This window comes from Carcharhinus amblyrhynchos, chromosome 18 (genome assembly GCF_965287045.1).
Source record: "Carcharhinus amblyrhynchos chromosome 18, sCarAmb.v2.hapA, whole genome shotgun sequence".
In the NCBI taxonomy this organism is placed as follows: Eukaryota; Metazoa; Chordata; class Chondrichthyes; order Carcharhiniformes; family Carcharhinidae; genus Carcharhinus; species Carcharhinus amblyrhynchos.
The window spans coordinates 34,140,954-34,165,571 of record NC_137341.1 but is presented as its reverse complement, the minus strand read 5'-3'; the positions used below and the strand labels follow the sequence as shown (position 1 = coordinate 34,165,571).

Here is a 24,618-nt window from a genome sequence, read left to right as displayed (position 1 = left end):
TATCTGCAAATTGGAGATAATACATTCTGTTCCCTCTTCCAAATTGTTAATGTATAATGTGAACAGTTGGGATCTTAGCATAGATCCCTGTGGAACTCCTCTAGTCACTGACTGCCAATAAGGAAAAGACCCATTGATGCCAACTCTTTGCTTCCTATCTGCAATGAAGGGTACAATGAAGCAACTTGCCAAGATCATTTCAACAGCACCTACTTGTTCCTGCAATATCTACAACAGAGAAATAAAAGGCAGCCACACAATGGAAACATCATCGTTTTCAAGTTCCATTCCAGATCATGCACCATCCTGACAGAGAGGCGGATCACTGTTTATTGCTGCTTGTACAAAAATCCTGGAATTGGTTTTCTAAAGGCAGTGTGACAGCATCTTCTACAGCAAGGTCTGAAGCAGTTCAAGGAGAAGGTCCATTGCTTCCTTTGAGCAAGTAGGAACTCACAATGATGAGCAAGTAGGAACTCACAATTGATGTGGCTTCGGCACTATCACCCATGTTGTTGAGAAATTTTAAAAATCCCAAGCCTTTTGCAGTGAAGGTAAGTAAGCAGTTCCATAGCTCAGTATTGTGAAAGAAAAAAATTCCATCCTTTGAAATAAAAAGAGTGAGTCAGGTGGTTGATTGTGTACTTTGGGGCTGTAAGATACTTATGGAACATTCCTGATTCTTGGCAAAAATTTCCACTGAGGAAACGTGTTTTTGTTTTGTATTGTGAATTGTTGATCAAGTAAAATGTCACTGCCCTAAAGTAATTTTAAAAAATCCTTCTTCATCCTGCCTTTTCTGACCATGGCTAGTAAGTGAAATGCCACCAATCTAGTCTTAAGTCACACTCATCAGCTCTAAGTTGTGTCTCCATCATTTTATGATCTATTTCTTGCAGTGGGAAAGCTGTCATCTTCAAAGTGCTCAGGTAATTCCACCTTACTGCCCAGAATTGCTAAACTGTAATTCTAAAATAGACTTGGAACACATTTCCTGACTAGAATTTCCATTCTTCCTCTTCATGACGTCTATACTCAGCTGGCAATCATAATCATTTAGAAATTAAAATTATTTTTTAAAAATGTATGTAGGAAATTATTAGAATCCTTGAATAATGATATTCTGTTGCATGCAATAGTACAGAGGGAAATATCATCAGGCAGTAAGATGAAGTCAGTGTTATACAAGTGACAAGTTGTTGACTCAACAGTGCAGTCTAGCTAATTTGCACACATTAATCTGCATTAATTCTGTTAAACGTCCACAGCTATTTCAATCCAAAACTCTCTAAGTAATGGAAATGTTGAATATACAGTGTAACAGAGCAAATCATGTGGACTGCTTTTTACCACTAACAATGGTGGTTTTTGGATTAACAACAATTTAAAAAGCTTCAATTTTACCAACAACACTCACAATGATCTATATTCCACCCTCCATAACAATAAAGCAACTAACATAACAGTTGGCTCTTGTTCCACATTTGCCTTCTCCGTCCTCTTTTTCTTCCATTTTCTCTCCTCCTGAACCTTTGAAGCAAGGAAGGCTCATATTATGTCATTTCCTTATTCAATGACTGGAATTTCTACTGATGGCAAACCCCTGCCATGGATCCTTCTGTGACTGGGGTTGCAAACAACTGGAGCCCCCATTGACAATGGCGGAAACTGCAAGATTCTGCCGCTGGCCAATGGCAGGCAGCCTCTGAAGTTGTGAGACGCGCCATGGGGAGGGTATGTAAAATCCCGCTCGATACTGATATCCATTCATATGGAGCTATTAGTATTATTTTTAAACTATTCCAAACAGGAATTTTTTTCCTACAAAACAACAGAAAGATGTGACAAGGCACAATGTAAATGCAGGATTTCCCAATTATGTTTCTTTCTGCATCCTCAGGATACTGTCACCAACACAGGATCAATCACAGTGATCAGGTACTTGCCCCTTGCCCCTTGCCCATGTTACAGTGGGCCAACTATACTTGGGCAGAACTTTCCAGCCATTCACCCTGGTGGGATCTTCCAGTCCTGTTGATGGTGCACCCTCGCCATGAGTTTCACAGCAGCAGAGAGCACACTCAGTGGGAATGCCTATTGACAAGACCAGAAGATCCTGCCGCTAGCCAGCGGCGGGCTGCTTCCAACACTATGAAAAACTTGCACAAAATTCTTGTATGGAAAATCCCACCGTTGTCTGTTTTATGACAGAGTAATACATACATTTTCACCACAATACTGAAGGTTTAATCACCATATCTGCTCTTCCCCCATTGAAAGCAAATGCTGGGCTGTTGAGCTGCACAGAGCTTCCGCTATGCACTTTGCTAGAACAGACCATTTACTGAATCAGGCAGCTGGCTTTCAGTGGTTGGAAGCGGAGTTTATTTTTAATTTTAATAGAAAGTTTTCTGCAAGTTTAGGTATTCTGTTTGAACTTTGTCCCAAATTTTTAGATGTCAATTTGAGGACATCTCCCAAGGTGCTAACATCTCCTGTCCCAAATGTGCCTAATTATCCAACGATCCCACTAATTACTCTGCCCGATCTGAGATCACACTCTACTCTCGAATTGAAGTTGGTAGCCAGATCTTCAATACTGTAATCCTGAGCAATAACAAGGTGGTTATAGGGAGAATGCAAGGACAAGTTACAGTAAATCTGGATGGGTCAAATCAAGGTGTTCTACCCACAGATTTCTATGAAGGAACTTTGTGATAGTAGAGGAGGTCACATTCCCACGTGAATACATGTCCATGTAACCCACTACACCTGCAAACTCAGTGTATTTCAAAAACTACAAATTGAAAAGCCAGATGAAAACACAATAAAGCAATAAATGTGTGGAAAAGGTTTAGATTCAATTTGTTTACATCTTACAATGGCCTGACCTTGTAAAATACTGGAGCTTGGCATTGAAAAAGTTCTGTGCTAATCTGGAGTTACCATTGCGGAACTTCAGTTCATCATGGGCATTGTTCTATGGGATTTGCTATATTGCTGGCAGGAATGGCTGAGGATTTCAATATAACACTCTATCGGTCTCTTCTCCTTTGAGATGTTTCTCAACAACTGTCTCTTTGATCAAGCCTTTGGTCTTCTGTACCAAAAATCTCTGCTCTTTAACAGCTGGAATTTTCTGGTGTCGCTGAAAGCGAATAGCGTTTCGGCTGGAACACAAAATTCTCCATTCTGACCTACAGCGGGGCAGGCACGGGCAAGATCAGAGAGTCTTGCCATGATCTGATGTCATTTTACGTGCGCTGACATCGTTCTTGTTAACATTCCTATGAAGCACCTTGGGATGTTTGGTTCCATTTAAAGGTGCAGTATAAATATAAGTTGTTGTTGTTGTTGTTGTTTGTAAATGCTCGGGCAGCTGTCCATGTAATGTACCTGACCATGTTCTTGTTTTGTGAACAGGCCCAGAGGAGACAGCTGTGGGTCGCACTGATCGAGAAAGCTCTAGCTAAGCTGCATGGCTCCTATTTTGCCCTGCAGGCTGGCCGGGCTATTGAAGGACTAGCCACTTTGACAGGTGCCCCTTGTGAGAGCCTGATGCTCCAAGTTAGTTCAACAAATCCACGTGAGGAGCCCATTGATACTGATCTCATTTGGGCCAAAATGCTGAGCTCAAAGGAAGCTGGGTAAGAAAGATCTACACTGGTTTGTTAATGTACATTTTATCAATGAGTAATCTTCAATTCCTGACTGTTTTTAGTACTGTACAGCCCAGCCATTCATAAGGACTGTACAACTCAACCATTCACAAAGGTTACATTCCTGCGAAAGCTCACAAATGGCGAAATCACGAATGACAAACGTACTTTACAATGGGGGTCAATTAGATAGAATCCAACCATCCTAAAATCTGATGTGTATAAAGAATCAAAGGCAATAAAAACAATTTTTAATAAATTTAGAGAAACTTACTGGAGAAATTGTTTCACGAAACAGATCAATGTAAAATTGTCACATTCCTCGTACTTGAGCATGGAGGTGGAATTAAATCTCTAACAAGGAACATCCACATGCAAACGATAGCAGGCAGCACATGTGCAGTGAACAGTTTCCGGTGTAAGAAATGCATCAAGGGCACCTTCCATGTTTTAATCTTCACTTAAGCCGTTTTTTTTTTTCAGCATTTTCTAAATTTGGTTTCTATTTGTTATTTTTAAAACCACAATAAGTGAACATTTGGACTGCAATGAGCAATCTGCTGTATAAAAACATCTGCACAAATAAGCAAATTCATGAAAAAGAAAGTTGTGAAAAGCAGGACTTTAATGAATATCCGCACGCATGTGTACATACACATGCACACTCACACATTCGCACACACACTCTTCTATTACAAAGAACAACCCAGCACGGGAAACAGGCCCTTCGGCCCAACGAGCCCGCGCCGCCGCATCACCCTACACCTATTCTACCCTGCGTGTCTACGAATGGAACCCCTAACTTAGCCAGATACAGGGGAGAATAGTGTCAATTTGGTAAAACCAATCAGCCTAAGAGTATTGTTTGGCTTTAATTAGTAAACTGTGTTCCATTGTATGTTTCCTCTTCCCATGCGGTATAAATTTTGTTTGTTTTGAAATTTGATACTCTTGTGAATCTGTCCTGATGAGTGCAAGATGAAAAGTTTCAACAACATGTCTTTTTTCAGCAATACACTGGATATAATGTAATCAATCAGCGGAGAAATACATTATTAAATAAAAGTAGATTAAAAGGATTGACCACCTCAAAGCTTTGGATCTTCCGCAGTAGAAATTTGAGTGAACTGTATATTAAAGCTGGTTATCACTTAGTAGTCAATGCAGTAAATGTATGTATAACAACATTGTCACATACTGCTACTTATCAGTGCCAACTAAAGTTGTGTTTTAACGTACTTAATTGAGTAATACATATGTTTGATCATATAGATGATCTGGAGGAGGGAACCGAGTGTATGGTGTTGAAATTTGCTGATGACACCAAGATTGGTGGAACGGCAAATTGTGCGGAGGGTGTGGAGAGTCTGCAGAAGGATCTAGATAGGCTAGGTGAATGGGCCAGGAACTGGCAAATGGAATTTAATGTTGGCAAATGTGAGGTGGTCCACTTTGGTAGGAATAATGGTAGGAAGGACTATTACTTACATGGCGAAAAACTGCAGCATGCGACGGTGCAGAGGGACCTCGGGGTCCTTGTGCATGAGTCGCAAAAACCCAGCCTGCAGGTGCAGCAGGTGGTCAGGAAGGCTAATGGGATGCTGGCCTTCATAGCAAGGGGGATTGAATATAAAAGTAGGGAGGTCTTGCTGCAGCTGTATAGGGCACTGGTGAGGCCGCAGCTGGAGTACTGTGTGCAGTTTTGGTCGCCGCACTTACGCAAGGATATTTTGGCCTTGGAGGGAGTGCAGAGGAGGTTTACTAGGCTGATACCAGAGTTGAGGGGGTTGAACTATGAGGAGAGGCTGAATAAACTAGGCTTGTACTCGTTAGAGTTTAGAAGAATGAGGGGAGATCTCATTGAGACGTATAAGATGATGAATGGGATGGATAGGATAGAGGTGGAGAGGCTCTTCCCGCTCAAAGGACAGTAGGACTAGAGGGCACAGCCTCAAGATAAAGGGGGGTGGTTTAGAACGGAGTTGAGGAGGAACTTCTTCACTCAAAGGGTGGTGAATCTCTGGAATTCTCTGCCCGTTGAAGTGGTGGAGGCTGCCTCGTGAAATATATTTAAGACGCGGGTTGATAGGTTTTTGATAGGCAAGGGGATTAAGGGTTATGGGGAGAGGGCGGGAAAGTGGAACTGAGCCACAACAGATCAGCCATGATCTTATTGAATGGCAGGGCAGGCTCGAGGGGCTAGATGGCCTACTCCTGCTCCTATTTCTTATGTTCTTATGCTGAATGCTGGACTTTCCAGGAATTGGAAAAAGTATGATATTATACCCGTCATGTATATTCTCTTTCATAGAGCTATCTAGTTAGTCCTATTTCCTGCACATTCTCAAGAGTGGCCCCTCCATCTCTGTCTGCAAAGCGGTTTCCTAGCTCATTAAGCAGGGTAAATCCAAGGGCTGCCCAGTCCCACCAACAGGATAAATTCAGATCAGCATTGAGGTCTTTCTGTCTTAAAATCAGTTTTAGCTTTTTAAGGTTTATTTATTTATTAGTGTCACAGTAGGCTTACATTAACACTGCAATGAAGTTACTGTGAAAATTCTGTAGTTGCCACACTCCAGCACTTGTTTGGTTACACTGAGGGAGAATTTAGCATGACCAATGCACCTAACCAGCGCGCCTTTCAGACTGTGGGATGAAACCGGAGACCTGGAGGAAACTTGCAGATACAGGGAGAAGGTGCAGACTCCGCAAAGACAGTGGCCTAAGCTGGGAATCAAACCAGCGTTCCTGGCACTGTGAGGCAGCAGTGTTAACCACTGTGTCATCATACTACCCCCATATTTTAAAATATTAGTTTAACTTGTGCTAGCCATCCATGCATTTTTGCCTAAAAGTCTCTAGTGATGCATGTAACCTTTTCTCATTTGGTTAGGTTTTTGATGGGTGCTTCCTGTGGAGGTGGAAACATGAAAGTAGATGACACAACATACGAAACCATGGGCCTGAGGCCCCGCCATGCATATTCCATACTTGATGTCAGAGATGTACAAGGTTACAGGTGAGAGACATTGTGGCTGAACACAAAATCTTGCATCTGCTGTGGTGTAACAATTCTTGAAACCTGTTTAATACCTTGAGGGCCCTCAGTAAGGAACAGGCACTTTATGATCTTGCCTATTTTATCTCCTCAAAGCCTCACCACTGCCTATAACCTCTGTAACCTCCTCCAACCCCCCCAAAGCTCAGATCTCTGCAGTCCTCCAACTCTGAACTCTTGTGCTTTCATGATTTTTGTAACTCCACCATTAGTGGCTGTGCCTTCAATAACCCGGGCACTAAATTCTGGAATTCCCTCCCTAAGCCCCCAGTCTCTCTATCCTTTCTCTTCTTTTAAGATGCTTAAAACCTGCTTCTCACACCAAGCTTTTAGTCATTTTATGTGACTCAGTGTTGATTCTGTTTTCATTGTGCTCACGAGTATTACCTTGGGGCGTTGCACTATATAAAGATATGTTATTGTAGTCCTAATCTGAATCTGGTCAGTTAGATTCAGGATAGAAGCAGGATCAGCATTGTATCTTATTAAATTTAATTGTGTGAGCAGTTTTTACAGCTTATCAATCTTCTCAATCTGCAAGCAGTCCTTCAAGGTGTATTCCTGTGCAAAGTGCCTTGCCCCAGTGTAAGATTATGTGGGTATGGTAGGTATTTAAGAAGATGCACATCATATGGAGCTACGTTAAACAGAATCCTTGAAATAGCAGGCTCAGTTAATTTGGGAAAGGGGAAAATGATGTTTTCTTCAATGTTTCTGTTCAGACTTTTGAGACTGCGGAACCCATGGGGCCGCTTTTCATGGAGTGGAAATTGGTCAGATGATTGGCCGCACTGGCCACAACACTTACGACATGAGCTGATGGCACATGGAAGCAGTGAGGGTGTGTTCTGGATGGAATATACCGACTTTATCAAGTAAGAGGAAATGCTTTATGTGAAAAGTTGGAGCCTTTTTTTGCTATTTATTATACTGCAATAATCTGCTTTGCTTTACATGGAATATACAACACAGAAGCAGGTAATTCGGACCAATCATCCAGGCCAGTGTTTATGCTCCACTTGAGCCTCCTCCCATCAGTTTAAATGCATCTATTTACTATTTGCTTCAGCCACTACCAGTGCTAGTGAATTTCACATTTTTACTATTTTTTTGGGGTGAAGAAGCTCCTTTTGACTTTCCTGTTAGATATCCCTGACTACCTTAGTTTCATGGCCTCTGTATAAGAACATAAGAACATAAATAGGAGCAGGAGTAGGCCATCTAGCCCTTCGAGCCTGCCCCGCCATTCAATAAGATCATGGCTGATCTGTCGCTGCTCAGTTCCACTTTCCCGCCCTCTCCCCATAACCCTTAATCCCCTCTCCTATCAAAAACCCATCAACCCGCGTCTTAAAAATATTTAGCGAGGCAGCCTCCACCACTTCAACGGGCAGAGAATTCCAGAGATTCACCACCCTTTGAGTGAAGAAGTTCCTCCTCAACTCCGTTCTAAACCGCCCCCCTTTTATCTTATGCATGCTATCTGAACCTTCCATAATTTTAAAGACTTCTATTAGGTTACCCCTCAGTCTTTTTTAATAGAGAAGAGACCCAGCCAGTCAATCCATTCCTGATATGTATATCTACACATTTCTGGGATCATTCTTGTAAATCTTTTCTGCATCATCTCTAATGTCTCTATATCCTTTTTATAATATGGCAACCAGAATTGGGCACAGAGTAAGTGTGGTCTAATCAAAGTTCAATACAGGTTTAATACAATTTCCCTACTTTTCAATGTTATTCCTGTTGCAATAAAGCCTAGTGCCTGCTTTATGTTTTTTTTGAAAAGGCACTGCTAAACTGTGGTGAAATCTTTAGTGATTGAATTTGTATTCTGAGATCCTGTACCTGACCTAGAAGTGCACAAGTAATAAATTACCTCCCTATTTTTCCTACCAAAATGTATTATCTTACATCTATATATGTTGAACTTTATCAATTATTTGCTCATTCTGCAAGCTTATTAATGTCCTCCTGTAACTCCTCCTGTAACTCCTCCTGCATTTTTCTTCAATATTGACTAACCCACTAACTGATTCATAAGTTGTCATTCATTCTGAAGTCCAAATCATTAGTAAATTGTGGACAGGAGCAGTCCCAGTACTAATCCTTGTGGAACACCACTTTCTGCCTCCTGCAATTCTAAACCCTTTATTCCCACTCTCAGCCTTGTGTTATGAAGCCAGCTAGCAATTCATTCTGCCACTTGCAGAAGTAAATTATGTTCACTTCTCCAACCTAATTTCCTATGATGTAGCAGCTTATAGAGGCCTTTTTGAAAATCCAGATAAATCATACCTATGTTTTACATTCCCACAAACCCCCAGAAAAACATCCTTTTCAGTCCTTGTTTCTATTCCAAATTTTTCATATAACCTTTTCCCCTTGGTATTGTATCCTTTATTGCTTTACATTTCTCTAGCTTCTACATATGTTCCCATGGGAATTCCCAACAAAACTACAAGATGAAATGCTGCAACATATACGAAACATTGGGGGCAGGAGTGAAAATAGTATTTATATTCCTGAGTGACAGTATTAGGTGTGTTGAAAACCTCCTTTAACTTGCACCTATTGGAAGGTTGCATGAATATTATGGCTGGCCCATTGGACACACTGAGTGATAGAATGAAAATTCATGCACCCGGTGTTCTGTGCTGCACACCCCCTGTCAGTGCTTCCTTTGTAAGAGAGGCAATGAGTAAAGCCTAGGCACTGACCAGCTGAGATGATTGACAGATCCCAGACAGAGAATTTTCTAAATACATTTTTTTCTTTCTAATACTGTTTTTAGGATTTTTTGGATGCAGCTTACTTACCTTCTTTCCTATCAAGGATTGTACGTACTGGAGGAACAGTCAAAACAGCAGAACCAGAAACAAAACCATTTATCTTTTAGCATTCGCCTCTGGAGCTGTATAAGCTTTGCTGTGGCTTCTGATGTTAGCTAGACTTCTTGGTGATGAGCCATCATCCTCTATAGCACATTCTCAGGCAACTAGAACCACACATTTTGCAAATGATGCTGCTTAATTGAATGCATGCTTTGGAACATGATGAAATTAAATAGGCTGGTTGTGGAGTGGAAGTGATTTACAAGTAATGGAAGCTTCTACTGGTTTATGTATGACCTTTATGCAGCTCACTGGGCTGGAATGCTGTAATGCTGAAATCTGGGCACAATTCCAAACCAGACATATGGGCCAAGGGTTGTCCCTTGCCACTGGCTGCTCAAAGATGGAACTGTAATAAGTTACAGCAACCTAAGGCAGCTCCTAACCAAACAAAAAGGGCAGAATTTTGTCTACAGATACAAAAATAAATCATCTTGGAGCTCCTTCTGATCTGTAAGGATTCTAGGGATTCGCATGATGGTGAGACAAGGAACATAATTTAGGCCTTAGCTGCCATTCTTTACAGGCCAACCATATTGTTAGTCAACAGAGAAAGCAAGTCTCAGTGGGGGAGTGAAAGTAATTAAGTATAACAAGCATAGACGTTGCTGAATTCTTTAAAGTAACTCTTATGCTGAAGCAACTCTGGTTTCCTGGACTAAGTTAATAGTTGATCTCCTGCATAGCCCTAAGTTTGGAAACTTGTATCTAACTTTAGCTTCCTTTAATTCAGCGATTAACAATAAGATTTTTTTTTAAAGAGTCATGTTTAAAGAACAAAATCTTACCCAAATTCATCTTGATGCAGACAAGACACATTTTGTCAGTTGTTTACAAAGCTTGAGGGGGGATCAATTTTCCAACAAGCTCAGCATTGATGATTAATTTATTTCAGATTACCAGTTATTTTTGAAAGTGGACACTAGATATTCAAGTCTTGGCAGACCAAGTGTTTTCGGGGTGTTTAAGGAGCTGGAGTTGTTTGAATCACAGAGTCAAATTAGAGTTTGCAATTTGATATACTTCAGGCAATATCACTCGGGCAGTGATTTATAAAATGTGAGGAAAGAAATACTGTGTATGATGGGGTTTATTTACAGGGGAGTACTGCAGCATTTAGATTGTGATACTTTACCCTTTCGAGAGACGATATAAATAACCTGATTTGCTGTAGTGCATACTGTATTAGAGGGTTGTATTTGTATTAGAGGGTTGGATGGAGAGTAATTAGTTGAGTGTATTCAGGAGAAATTTCTCATTCAGTATGTGGACGGCCCGACTAGAGAGGGGACAAAACTTGACCTCATCTTGGGAAATAAGGAAGGGCAGGTGACAGAAGTGTTAATGAGCAATCACTTTGGGACCAGTGACCATAATTCCATTAGTTTTAAGATAGCTACGGAGAATGATAGGTCTGTCCCAAAAGTTAAAATTCTAAATTGGGGCAAGGCCAATTTTGATGCTATCAGGCAGGAACTTTCAAAAGTTAATTGAGGGAGTCTGTGGTAAGGCAAAGGGACGTCTGGTAAGTGGCATGCTTTCAAAAGTGTGTTAACCAGGGTTTAGTGTAAGCACATTCCTCTCAGTGAAGGGCAAGGCTGGCAGAAGTCAGGAACCCTGGATGACTCGAGACGTTGAGGCCCTGGTCAAGAAGAAGAAAGAAGCACATGACATGCATAGGCAGCTGGGATCAAATGAATCTCTTGAAGAGTATAGGGGCATAGGAGTAGAGTTGAGAGAGAAATTAGGAGGGCAAAAAGGGGACACGAGATTATTTTGGCAGATAAGGCAAAGGAGAATCCAAAGAGCTTCTACAAATACATAAAGGGCAAAAGAGTAACAAGGGAGAGAGTAGGGCCTCTTAAGGATCAACAAGGTCATCTATGTGCGAATCCACAAGAGATGGGTGAGATCCTAAATGAATATTTCTCATCAGTATTTACTGTTGAGTAAAGCATGGATGTTCGGGAACTTGGGGAAATAAATAGTAATGTCTTGAGGAGTGTACATGTTACAGAGGAGGAGATGGTGGAAGTCTTAAAGTGCATCACGGTAGATAAATCCCCGGGACCTGATGAAGTATATCCCAGGACTTTGTGGGAGGCTAGGGTGGAAATTGCGGATTCCCTGGCAGAGATGTTTGAATCATCGATAGTTACAGATGAGGTGCCTGAAGATTGGAGAGTGGCAAATGTGCCTTTGTCTAAAAAGGGCTGCAGGTTCATTGGCCTGGGATCTACAGGCCAATGAACCTCACATCTGTGGTGGATAAATTGTTGGAAGGTATTTTGAGAGACAGGGTCTACAGGCATTTAGAGATGCAAGGACTGATAAGGGACAGTCAGCATGGCTTTGTGAGTGGAAAATCATGTCTCACAAATTTAATTGAGTTTTTCGAAGGGGTAACCAAGAAGGCAGATGAGGGCAGTGCAGTTGATGTTGTCTACATGGATTTTAGCAAGGCCTTTGACAAGGTACCACATGGTAGGTTGTTGCATAAAATTAAATCTTGTGGGATCCAGGGTGAGGTATCTAAATGGATACAAAATTGGCTTCTTAACAGAAGCCAGAGGGTGGTTGTAGAGAGTTATTTTTCAAATTGGAGGCCTGTGACCAGAGGTGTGCCTCAGGGATCTGTGCTGGGCCCACTGTTATTTGTCATTTATATTAATGATTTGGATGAGAATATAGGGGGCATGGATAATAAGTTTGCAGATGACACCAAGATTGGTGGCAAAGTGGACAGTGAAGAAAGTTATCTCCAATTGCAACGGGATCTTGATCAGCTGGGCCAGTGGGCTGACGAATGGCAGATGGAGTTTAATTTAGACAAATGCGAGATGATGCATTTTGATAGATTGAACCAGGGTAGGACTTACTCAGTTAATGGTAGGGCACTGGGGAGAGTTACAGTACAAAGAGATCTAGGGGTACATGTTCATAGCTGTTTGAAAGTGGAGTCACAGGTGGACAGAGTGGTGAGGAAGGCATTCAGCATGCTTGGTTTCATTGCTCAGAACATTGAGTACAGGAGTTGGGACGTCTTGTTGAAGTTGTACAAGACATTTGTAAGGCTGCACTTGGAATACTATGTGCAATTCTGGTCACTCTATTATAAAAGGATATTAATAAACTAGAAAGAATGCAGAAAAGATTTAATAGGATGCTACCGGGATTTGATGGATTGAGTTATAAGGAGAGGCTGAATAAACTGGGATTTTTTTTTCTCTGGAGCGTAGAAGGCTGAGGGGTGACCTTATACAAAATAATGAGGGGCATAGACAAGATAGATAGTCAGTATCTTTTCCCAAGGGGAGGGGAATCTAAAACTAGGGGACATAGGTTTATGATGAGAAGGGAGAGATACAAAAGGGTCCAGAGGGGCAATTTTTTCATAGAGGATGGTGAGTGTCTGGAATAAGCTGCCAGATATAGTAGTAGAGGTAGGTACAATTTTTTAAAAAGCATTTAGATAGTTACATGGATACAATGGGTATAGAGGGATATGGGCAATTGGGATTAGTTTAGGAGTTTTAAAAAAAGGGCAGCATGGACAAGTTGGGCCGAAGGGCCTGTTTCCATGCTGTAAAGCTCTGTGATGACTCTATACTGGGAGTCGAGATAAATGCAGTTTTCTGATGGAGTTGGGAAGTAATTTAGTTATCTAAAAATGGGGGGGGGGGTACGGAAGAGGGGAATCATGACTGGCTGATCGCCTCACCATGTTGGTGAGGGCAGGGTGGAATTTCAGTGAGATAGAGTTGACAAAAATACATCTTGGCAAAATGAGTATATAAACAGGAGATTTGATTGTAAGGAGGACAATTAAAAATCTCAGCAGGGACTTACCTAATCTGGCCAGCGACTTGAAGTGCTTAGTTAAAGGTGGTAATCTCCAAATCTCCTCTTCTGTATTGACCTGTCTGCACCAAGTTGTCAGTGTAAAATATCTCTCCACATTCTGCACTATTCCTGTTGACCGGGTAAATGAACACATAGATAGCAAAGATAGCTATTTTAACCATCTATCATGGAGAATTTGTATTTGATCTGCAAGCATCATTAAGCAGCAGTTTTTTTAAGATGGCATCAATAAAGGCAAATAAATATGAAAACCAGGGAGTTTGGCTTGTCAAAAGTCTTGGAACATAGCCAAAGTCAGCCTTGTATTATAAGCTTCATTAACCTTAATATATATGTACATTCAATAATATCCCCTTCATCCCTTCTGTTAACTTGGCTGATAAACTATTGACAAATATTAGTTGCAATAATTTGATGTTTACTTTTTCTCTCATCCAGTTCCTAGGAGGGAATAATAGAATCCCTACAATGGAGAAGGAGGCCATTCAGCCCATCAGGTCTGCACTGATCACAATCCCAACCAGCCCCTATTCCTGTAACCCCAAACATTTACCCTGCTAATCCCCATGACCAAGGGTCAATTTAGCATGGCCAATCTTTGGACTGTGGGAGGAAACCCATGCAGACACAAGGAGAATGTGCAAACTCCAAACTCCACACAGACAGTGACCAGAGGCCAGAATTGAACATGGGTCCCTGACGCTGTGGGGCAGCAGTGCTAACCACTGTGCCAAAATGGAGATGACAGGTTTTTCACACTGCAAGGCCTCACAAATAACAAATGAATGAATAACCAGATTAAATGTTTTATTGGTAGTACAGTACTGGTTAAGGAAAAATGTCGGCCAGTGCAATGGCAAACTCTCCTACTCACCTCATTACATCCCTATGGTAAAATCACCCAGAGTAGGTGGGGTCTGCTCCTACCTGTATCTGATAATGTTCAGTTCTACAAGTCTATCATCCCTCTGCTACCACTGTCTGTCAGATTGTTTGTTTTGAGAAAGCCAGAACTACTTCCATTTGAAGGTTGGAAAGTTGAACACTATCAGCTTCAGTCCCTACAAACTCTCCGGACTCCCTTATAATTCAGCAAGCTTATCACTAAGTGGCAGACCTACAGAAGTCCAGGCATGTATTGGGTTTAATTCCCGGTCTGCAGATCAATTGTGGTTCCAATTGCTGAATGTTATTGAAAGCTGCTGGAGGTGCCTGAGTTAATTGAGAAAAAGATCAGGTTTGGCTTTGATTTGCTCACCCCTTTTCCCCAAGTCAATAAACAAAACATTAACTTACACACCCGCCAAACACTGATGGTTGAGACACACATGGTGTTATATTCCAAGAATGATTCAGCATCTTCCACAATGGATGGCAGTGTTTTGATAGAATACTTATTCAGCCTTGCTCTAATAACATATTACTCTAACTTTTCAGGTATTTTGATTCTGTCGACATTTGTAAAATTAACTCTGATTGGCATGAAGTCCGACTTACAGGGATGTTTCCAAATCGAACCAATGGGCCAATAGCTGTAACTGCACTGACTGTGCTGGACCTCACTGTGCTGGAGTTTCAACTATTTCAGGAAGGAAGCAGGTAGGAAAATCAGCAAAACATTCCCACTAAACACAGGCCCATTTCTCTCCCTATCTTGACTTTTTGTTGTGATCTGTACCTCATCTTTTCCCACACTCTTGTAACAGATATAGTAAAGGATCGTTCCCTTCCTAATTGACTTGATTTACAAGGTAGCAATGTCACATGATAAGGATCATTAGAGATCTGCCTCAAATAGTTTCCTTCATTATTATTTTTTAAAAGTAAACTTACTTTGCAAAGAAAATTCCTGTAATGTTGCCTAAGATGAATGTAAGATTTTTTTCTTGTACATGAGACAACGAAGTTGGAAGAATCATTTGCCCGTTACCACAGAGATATTGAGTGGGCAGAATTTGCAATGACATTGTCATAGAATCACTAAGGTTAACAGCATGGAAACTGGCCCTTTGGCCCAACTTGTCTGTGTTGCCGTTTTTTTAAAAACTTCTTAGCTAGTCCCAATTGCCTGCATTTGGCCCATGTCCCTTTATACCAATTTTACCCATGAACTGTCCAAATGCTTTTCAAAAGACAAATTTGTACCCACCTCTTCTACAACCTCTGGCAGCTTGTTCCAGACACTCACCACCTTGTGTGTGAAACAGTTGCCCCTCTGGACCCTTTTGTATTTCTCCCCTCTCACCTAAACCTATGCCTTTAGTTTTAGACTCCCTTTCCTTCGAGAAAAGGTATTGACTATCTAGCCAATCTATGCCTCTCATTATTTTATAGACCTCGATAAGATCACCACTTGGTCTTCTACGCTCCAGAGAAAAAGTCCCAGTCTATTCAGCCTCTCCTTATAACTAAAAGTAAATCTTTCCGCACTCTTTCTAGTTTAATAATGAACTTCCTACAATAGGGTGACCAGAACTGTACACAGTGTTCCAAGTGTGGCCTTACCAATGTCTTGTACAATTTCAACAAGATGCCCCAACTCCTGTATTCAGTGTTCTGACCAATGAACCCAAGCATGTTGAATGCCTTCTTCACCACGCTGTCCACCTGTGACTCCAATTTCAAGGAGCTATGAACTTGTATCCTAGATTGCTTTGTTTTGTAACTTTCCCCAACGCCCTACCATTAACTGAGTAAGTCCTGACCTGGTTCAATATTCCAAAATGCATCAACTCGCATTTATCTAAATTAAACTCCATCTGCCATTCGTCAGCCCACTGGCCCAATTGATCAAGACCCCATTGCAATCTGAGGTAACCTTCTTTGCTGTCCACTCTGCCACCAATCTTGGTGTCATCTACAAACGTACTAACTATACCTCCTATATTCTCATCCAAATCATTAATATAAATGACAAATAACAGCACTGACCTCTGAGGCACACCACTGGTCACAAGCCTCCTGTTTAAAAAACAACCCTCTACAACCACCCTCTGGCTTCTGCCAAGAAGCCAATTTTGTATCCACTTAACTACCTCACTATGGATCCTGTGAGCTTTAACCTTATGCAACAACCTACCACATGGTACCTTGTCAAAAAAAAGCCTTGGTAAAGTCCATGTAGACAATATCAACTGCTCTGCTTTCATCTACCTTCTTGGTTATCCCTTAAAACTTGACTTTCCACTCACAAAGCCATGCTGACTGTCCCTAATCAGTCCTTGCGTCTTTAAATGCCTGTAGATCCTGTCTCTCAAATACCTTCCAACAACTTGCCCACCACAGATGTGAGGCGCACTGGCCTGTAGTTCCCAGGCTTTTCCCTGCAGCCCTTCTTAAACAAAGGCACAACATTTGCCATCCTCCAATCTTCAGGCACCTCACCTGTGACTATCGATGATTCAAATATCTCTGCCAGGGGATCCACAATTTCCTCTCTAGCCTCCCACAATGTCCTAGGATACACTTCATCAGGTCCCAGGGATCTACCTACCTTAATGTGCTTTAAGACTTCCAGCAGCTCCTTCTCTGTAATATGTACACTCCTCAAGACATCACTACTTATTTCCCCAAGTTACCTAACATGCTTTTCTCAATAATAAATACTGATGAGAAATATTCATTTAGGATTTCACCCATCTCTTGTGGATCTGCACATAGATGACCTTGTTGATTCTTAACAGGCCCTACTCTCTCCCTAGTTACTCTTTTAGCCTTTATGTATTTGTAGAAGCTCTTTAGATTCTTCTTTGTCTTATCTGCCAAAACAATCTCATGTCCCTTTTTTACCCTCCTAATTTCTCTCTTAACTCTACTCCTACACCCCCTATACTTTTCAAAGGATTCGTTTGATCCCAGCTGCCTATGCATGTCATGTGCCTCCTCCTTCTTGACCAGGGCCTCAATGTCTCGAGTCATCGAAGGTTCCCTGTTTCTACCAGCCTTACCCTTCACTCTAAGAGGAATGTGCTTACCCTGAACCCTGGTTAACATGCTTTTGAAAGCCTTCCACTTACCAGACATCCCTTTGCCTTCCCACAGACTCCTCCAATTAACTTTTGAAAGATCCTGCCTAATATCATCAAAATTGGCCTTGCCCCAATTTAGAATTTTAACTTTTGGGACAGACCTATCATTCTCCATAGCTATCTAAAACTACTGGAATTATGGTCAGTGGTCCCAAAGTGATCCCTCACTAACACTTCTGTCAACTGCCCTTCCTTATTTCCCAAGAGGAGGTCAAGTTTTGCCCCGTCTAGTTGGGCCGTCCACATACTGAATGAGAAATTCCTTCTCATTAGACTCAACAAATTTCTCTCCATCCAAGCCTTTAATACAATGGCTGTCCCAGTCAATGTTGAAAAGTTAAAATCCCCCACTATTACCACCCTATTTTTCTTGGAGTTATCTACCATCTCCTTACATATTTGCTCATCAATTTCCCACTGACTATTTGGGGGCCTATAATACAACCCAGTCAAAGTCATTCCCCCTTCTTATTTCTCAGCTTTACCCATATAGACTCAGTTGTGTGTCACTTGCATCTGTTTACATAATAATTGGCAAACTGCACAAAGCTATAATGTTATCCTTAGTATTGTTAATTTGTTATTAGGGTTGTTGGACATTGTGTTACTGATATGAGTGTCAACTAGATTCATAAGGAATAAGAGGAGGCCATTCGACTTCTGGAGCCTGTTTCATTATTCACTCAGATCATAGCTGATCCGACTCAGTAGAATGGTTTGGGGTTGGTGACATTTGCCTTCCAGGTGAAAGTGTGGGTAGAGCCTGTAGCCTGAAAATGAACACTGCATCCAAACTTCAACCCCTCCAGTTGACAGGTTCAGTGACAATCCAATTCCTAGAAATGTTACCACAGGGAAACCTTACAGGAACCTCCCCATGTTTTTGTATTAATAATAGAAACTTGTTTTGTTCATTCTCTCTACATCCCAAGCCTTGCTCAATGATGCAGTTGTGAATCACCCACTGATTCTTGATACTTGTATTGTAGACGATCAGACACGTCAGACAGCCATTTGCTGGATCTGTGTATCATGGTGTTTCGAGCCTCCTTCTCCAGTGGTAACAAGCTGACACTGGGCAGACTGATGGCACATAGCAAGCGAGCAGTGAAGAAATTTGTGGGCTGCGATGTGATACTGGAGCCTGGAGAATACGCAGTCGTGTGCTGCGCATTTAACCACTGGCAAATGTCAATGTCCGGCATACCATCGCCATCACCGTCACTGTCACCAGTAACAGGTAAGGATGAGGAAACCTACTACATCAACCAACATTAGAACTCTGGGTGGACTTACAGGTCTGACCCTTGCAACATTAGAGCTTTGGATACCTGTCCTTGAGTAAGTCTCATGGCAGGGACATTGGTTTAAACTTGATAAGTAAGAGAAGGGATGAAAATGCAGGGAATATCAGTGCCAGCTACCATCCAACCCACTCCCTACACCAGCACAAATATCCCTTCTAACATATATGACAGAAATGACAGCTAATGCTGTTGTGTCCAACAAATCGAACACTTAACCAACAGAAGAAAGATGAAGAGTGAGTCTGAATAAGTTTGATTTTTACATGTGTTTTATGTTTCATAGAATCATAGAAACCCTACAGTACAGAGTGAGGCCATTCAGCCCATCGAGTCTGTACTGACCACAATCCCACCTGAGCCCTATTCCCGTAACCTCACACATTTACCCTGCTAATCCCCGTGACACCAGGATCAATTTAGCATGGCTAATCCAACCTAACCTGCACATCTTTGGACTTTGGGAGGAAACCCACGCACTCAACTGGAAGAATATGCAGACTCCACACAGACAGTGATCCAAGGCTGGAATTGAACCCAGGTCCCTGGCACTGTGAAGCAGCAGTGCTAACCACTGTGCCACCGTGCTGCCCATTTGATGTGCAGGATTCTGCACCTGATGTGTTTCTGAACTTGCTGGTGCCAAGAGAGCATGATTCTAGGGGAGTACTCTGTGGGAATTGACAGGGACTGGATTTTGTGTCATCGCCATCCCTGGGTGTACAACTTTAGCCTTTTTCCTGAACACTATAATAACCCCATCTCCAGTCTCCCTCAACTGTCACTTTACAGCATTAACTCCATTCTGTAACTTCAAACATGCTGACTAATACAGTAACACTGCCATTACAGCACTGCTCCCCATGTAAGTACTTGTCATTTCCATTGATGTGTTTTGTAAAAAGAAACACATATTTGATATGAGATGGTCTATAATCTCTGAGATTTAACATAAAGAGAGTTACTGCAAAGTGCCTGAAGAGTCACTATTAAGCAGCAATACAGTCTACTGCCTCCTCAGCTGAGGATCTCAGCAGAGTTCAGACTCAGTGGACGGGAATTTTCCAGCCACGCTTGTAACAAGACATTAAATTCCCACCTTTGCGTGGGCCACCGAGTTTTCTGTCCCACCCATGGTGGGCGGGATGGGAAAATTCCGCCCAGTATGTCTCTGTCTCTTTGTCTCCACGGTAAGGACTAATCAAGTCAACTTCTCTTCTCCACACCTCATTCCCAGCAGTGCTAATTGTCAGCCATGGCTCAGCGGGAGCTCCTTCCACTCGAGACAGAAGCTTTTGGATTCAAGTTCCACTCCCAGCACTTGAGCACATTTCGTGGGCTGACAGTCTGGTGCAGAGCTGCACCCTATTTTGGATGAGATATTAAACTGTGGACTTGTTTGCTTGTTCAAGTCCATGGAGAGATGCCATTGTCACTATTGGAAGAAGAGCAGGGAAGTTATCCCTGGTACCCTGGTCAGTATTTATCCCCTAACCAACATCTCTCATCAGCGAAGGTTTCTTTGTATGTGGCTGTGGCATTAATGTTATGTTTGTAGCAGCATCTCATTAAGCTCCACCAGCGATGCACAGTTCACTGACAGAGTCTTGTTACCTGTTCCTAGGTGTTTCAAGCCCTACCAGCAGTAGCCGATGTACCCCAGAGTTCCCTGGACATATCTTAGCCGTGTACAGCTCCAAACCAGTCATGGTGGAACAGATCAATACTCAGCCAACAACACTGGCCGATGCAGTCATTCTACTGACTGAGCACAAAGGGGAGAGGCATGAGGTAGGACAGCACGCTGTAAGTGGGAGACATTTTGAACATCAGGTCACTGTCCCTGACCCACATGGATCATAGAATCATAGAAGTCTACAGTGCAGAAAGAGGCCATTCAGCCCATCGAATCTCAGCCTGTATCTCGGGCCTGCATTACAACTTACCTGTCATTGGATGTAGAACACTTTTGAGATATCCTGAGGTTTTGAAAGACACTATAGAAATACAAGTTACTTTCTTTCAATAGTTTGATCTGCGACTCATTCTTCAGGCTGAAACCTCACACAACCAAGTTTCTACTGTTGAATATTTGCTGGAAAGTTAATGTGATCTCTGACCCATTGCTTTTGAACAGGGTCGGGAGGGGATGACCTGTTATTACTTGACCCATGGCTGGGCAGGACTGATTGTGGTGGTGGAGAATCGTCATGACAAATACTACCTGCATGTGTCATGTGACTGTTCCGACAGCTTCAATGTCGTCTCAACTCGGAGTAGCTTGAAAACAACCGACAGCGTGCCGCCATTGCACAGGTATGGGGCTCAGAGAGAGGACATTACTGGGTTATCCACAGAGTAGCATCCTATTTATTGACGGTTCCCTGACCCCTTACTCTCATCAAGCTTCCCTTGAGCTGACTGCCAACCATTCCTTTGATGCTAAGTAACTTGGGCCAAAGGTTAAGCGGCCAGATATCCCCAGGCTCATCCAGTTAACTCCTGAAATCAAACTGTTCTAGACATTGCAAAGGGGACTTGTGTTCCTCAATATTATATCTGGGCTGATGATGCAATTACTGCATGTGGTTTTATATTAAACCATCCTGAACTGTTTCAGTCTCTGATCGGTCTGACTTAACCAACTTCACCAAATGGATCAGTGAAAATAATCAGCTTCCCCTCCTGACTGAAGAGTGGAGGGGAAGGGGGGGGGATGGAATTTTGGGGTGGAGCAGATTAGGAATTGGGGTGAGGGAGTGGATTGGGTAGTTAAAGAGTTGGGACCAGGGAAAAAAGAGTTTGATCGGAAATTACGTCAAACCAGAGATAAAGAGCAAAGGAGATGAGGGGGAGAGTTGAGATTTGGTGGAGTAACCTGAAGTTTTCAGCTTGCTGTGTGCCCCAGCTGTTGAATGAGGGCAGTGAATCTATGATACTCTCGCTGACTGACTGACTGTCTGTTTCTCCCCACAGGCAGGTGCTGGTGGTGTTATCACAACTGGAGGGAAATGCTGGTTTCTCCATCACTCACCGTCTGGCTCATCGCAAAGCAGCTCAGTCCTCTCTGGGGGAATGGTCCTCCACAAAAGGGACGCACTGCCCCCCCCTCACCCCTGATGTTGCTGGACTGCACAATCCACGGCCCCTGTGATGGTTTCACCTGCTCCTGCACAGCCTGTCTCCGCTGTGGTTGGAAATGTGTCGAGTAATGAGAGCCATTTCTGAGAGCTCCAGTCCTGTTTCTATATTGAATTTTTTTAAAGAGTCGATGCACTGTTCCTGCTCCCACTCCCATTGTCACAAAGGGGGAGATTAATCTGCCCCAGTACCCGAGCTAAGCAAGAATAGTTCCAGGCTACAAATCCCGGCCTCTGTGCCAGTCCAGAGGGAATTTCTGCTCACAATTGATGACAGGAAGAGACTGTACATGGAAGCAAACCCAAAAAGCTGCACCAGTAGCTTTAAGCGACCAATGGACACCTGCCCATGCTGCCCTGTGCTGCCCAAACCCTCCCCAGTATCCTCAAACTCTCATCATCTCCCCCTGCACTTGGTAATTCCTGTGACCTCAGTTAAAACCCTTCCCCTCCCACCTCCTGCCATTATTAAAGTGACAGCTTCAATTTGTCTAAAACTAAAACCCCTCCTCCCACTGCCAACTCAAATATTACAACCTGATCACCTCGCTAAAGAGAAGCATAATAGATGCTGTATTGAGTGTTTCCAGCAGTTTCTGCTTTTACTTTTCCATATTTGATCCGCCTCTAGGTTTTCTGCAAACACCACCACCAACCCCCCCGCCCCTGGATCACCCACCCACCACTACCACAGTCATGTCTCCTGACCCACAACTACACACCGATCCAGTGCAACAAATACATTCAGACAGCACCCTGGTGTTTTCCTCTCTTACTTGATCAGTGGGTCAGGGATTGGGGCATGGACGGTCACTGAGTCCAGGTTTGAGGTTGGGAGTGGAGGATCAGGGAGCCTGGGTCAGTGAGCTAGGGTCAGGAACATGCAGCTAATCTTGATCTCTCCTCAGGTTATTAGACTGATTCAGGTTAATTGTTATCTAAAGGCACAGTTTGTGCTTTGCTGGAGTTCTAATGTTACTGTAAACCTGTGATCCTGAACAATGTCACATGCAAACACTGGGCCAAAATACACAGGAGATCTGCAAGTTTAAAGCAGCCTCACAATATAATGCGTCTAAATTTGATGTTGGCAATGAGAGTATTCCCACATGCCTGGGAGTTTAAGGACATTGAGTGTGGGGGCTATAAATCTGAACCTTTTTGTAAACGATATTTGTAAACAAATGTTTGTCCAGTTGACAAAATTGTTCATCTTTGCAGTTTTGAAAGAACAGGATATCTGGCTGGGATTATCCAGCATCACCATGGTGAGACTCGCTGTGGATCTGGCTGGGATTATCCAGCATCACCATGGTGAGACTCGCTGTGGATCTGGCTGGGATGATCCAGCCTCGCCATGGTGAGACTCGCTGTGGATCTGGCTAGGATTATCCAGCCTCGCCATGGTGAGACTCGCTGTGGATCTGGCTGGGATTATCCAGCCTCGCCATGGTGAGTCTCACGGTTGGTCTGACTGGGATTTTCCAGCCTTGCCATGGTGAGATTCACTGCAGCCCAGCAGAAATCCATTGATTTTTGACAAGTCCAAGTGATCTCAGTGGCAGGTCAAAGCAACTGGTGATAGAATGCCAGACAGAAAAGTGGGATGTGATTCCCAAATTCCCAGTAACACCCATTGATCTATGTAATAAATATCACAATCAGAGCTCGAGTAATAAGAAAGGGAGGGAATTATGGAATGGAATCCCCAAGTACACAACACTGGACTCTCAATAAATAAACTGACCGGTTCTTGCTCAATAATGAGCCCCACTAAGAAAGGCCCATTCGCATCAAGATCCTTTTTTATTCATTTTTAGCCATTCATTTTAAGTGGGACAACTGTTTTATTGTTTTTTTTATAGGTTTGAATTATAAATGGGAATAGGTTCCTGTGGCAGCTCATTCTCAGACCCACAACCTATTGACTATCTCAATTCCCCACCGCCTATCCACCTCATCTCACAGCAGAGCAAAATCAGTAAACCATATCTTGATTATCCTGCGATAAATAATGTCCTGTATCCCCAACCTCTAGCTCTGTCAGCCTAGCCTATCTGCTCTGTGTCAACCTCTTCCTCTCTCTCTCTGTCTCACACCCACCTCCTGTGGGTCTAGGTGTTTGAGATGCTGAGCCAGCACACAATGCCGTATAGAGGCTGTGGGGCGAATATAAACTCTCACGAGCCTGTGACTTCTGTTTCCTAAAACTGGAATACTAGAATGTGTCATATGGAGAATTTTATTAATTTTAGAGTCTATATATATATATAAAAATATAAATAAATAAAAAGTATATATATATATATATATCATGTAGTTTGAAAAATCTCAGGTTCTATTGGACCAAATAAATTTTGTTTTTTAATGAACTGACTGGTGAACTTTGTATCTCATGTGCACAAATGCAATGTAGAACAAAAGCCAACTGGTGTGACTGGGATACCAGGTTAGTTTGGAGCCTGGAATTCCAGGAAGATGTGGGTCTCAAACTCCGAAACATTGAGGAATGACACTGGTTTCCTGCTCTATGTACAATTGATTTCAGAACTAACACCCTCTTTATCCAACCTCCCATTCTGACCTTCCCTTGCACTAAATCTTCCTGGGTTATGTTAGTCCGAGCCCCTGGTACCTCAACCCAAATTGCCTTTCAACTTGTGTGAAT

General features: G+C 42.5%; 1 protein-coding gene across 6 annotated transcripts in view; it reads left to right on the top strand.

Annotated features, from left to right (window-relative positions):
* Positions 1-24,253, top strand: part of capn15 (calpain 15) — a 295,688-nt gene extending 271,435 nt beyond the window's left edge. For all 6 annotated transcript variants that reach the window (XM_080206751.1, XM_080206750.1, XM_080206747.1 and 3 more), the window contains 8 exons: positions 3,424-3,647; positions 6,553-6,678; positions 7,440-7,592; positions 14,916-15,077; positions 18,496-18,746; positions 20,435-20,601; positions 20,948-21,126; positions 21,787-24,253. In XM_080206751.1, coding sequence (XP_080062877.1) covers positions 3,424-3,647; positions 6,553-6,678; positions 7,440-7,592; positions 14,916-15,077; positions 18,496-18,746; positions 20,435-20,601; positions 20,948-21,126; positions 21,787-21,964 — 1,440 coding nt within the window. In that variant the 3' untranslated portion in view covers positions 21,965-24,253. The remainder of the gene's footprint in view (positions 1-3,423; positions 3,648-6,552; positions 6,679-7,439; positions 7,593-14,915; positions 15,078-18,495; positions 18,747-20,434; positions 20,602-20,947; positions 21,127-21,786) is intronic.
* Positions 24,254-24,618: the final 365 nt, after the last annotated feature.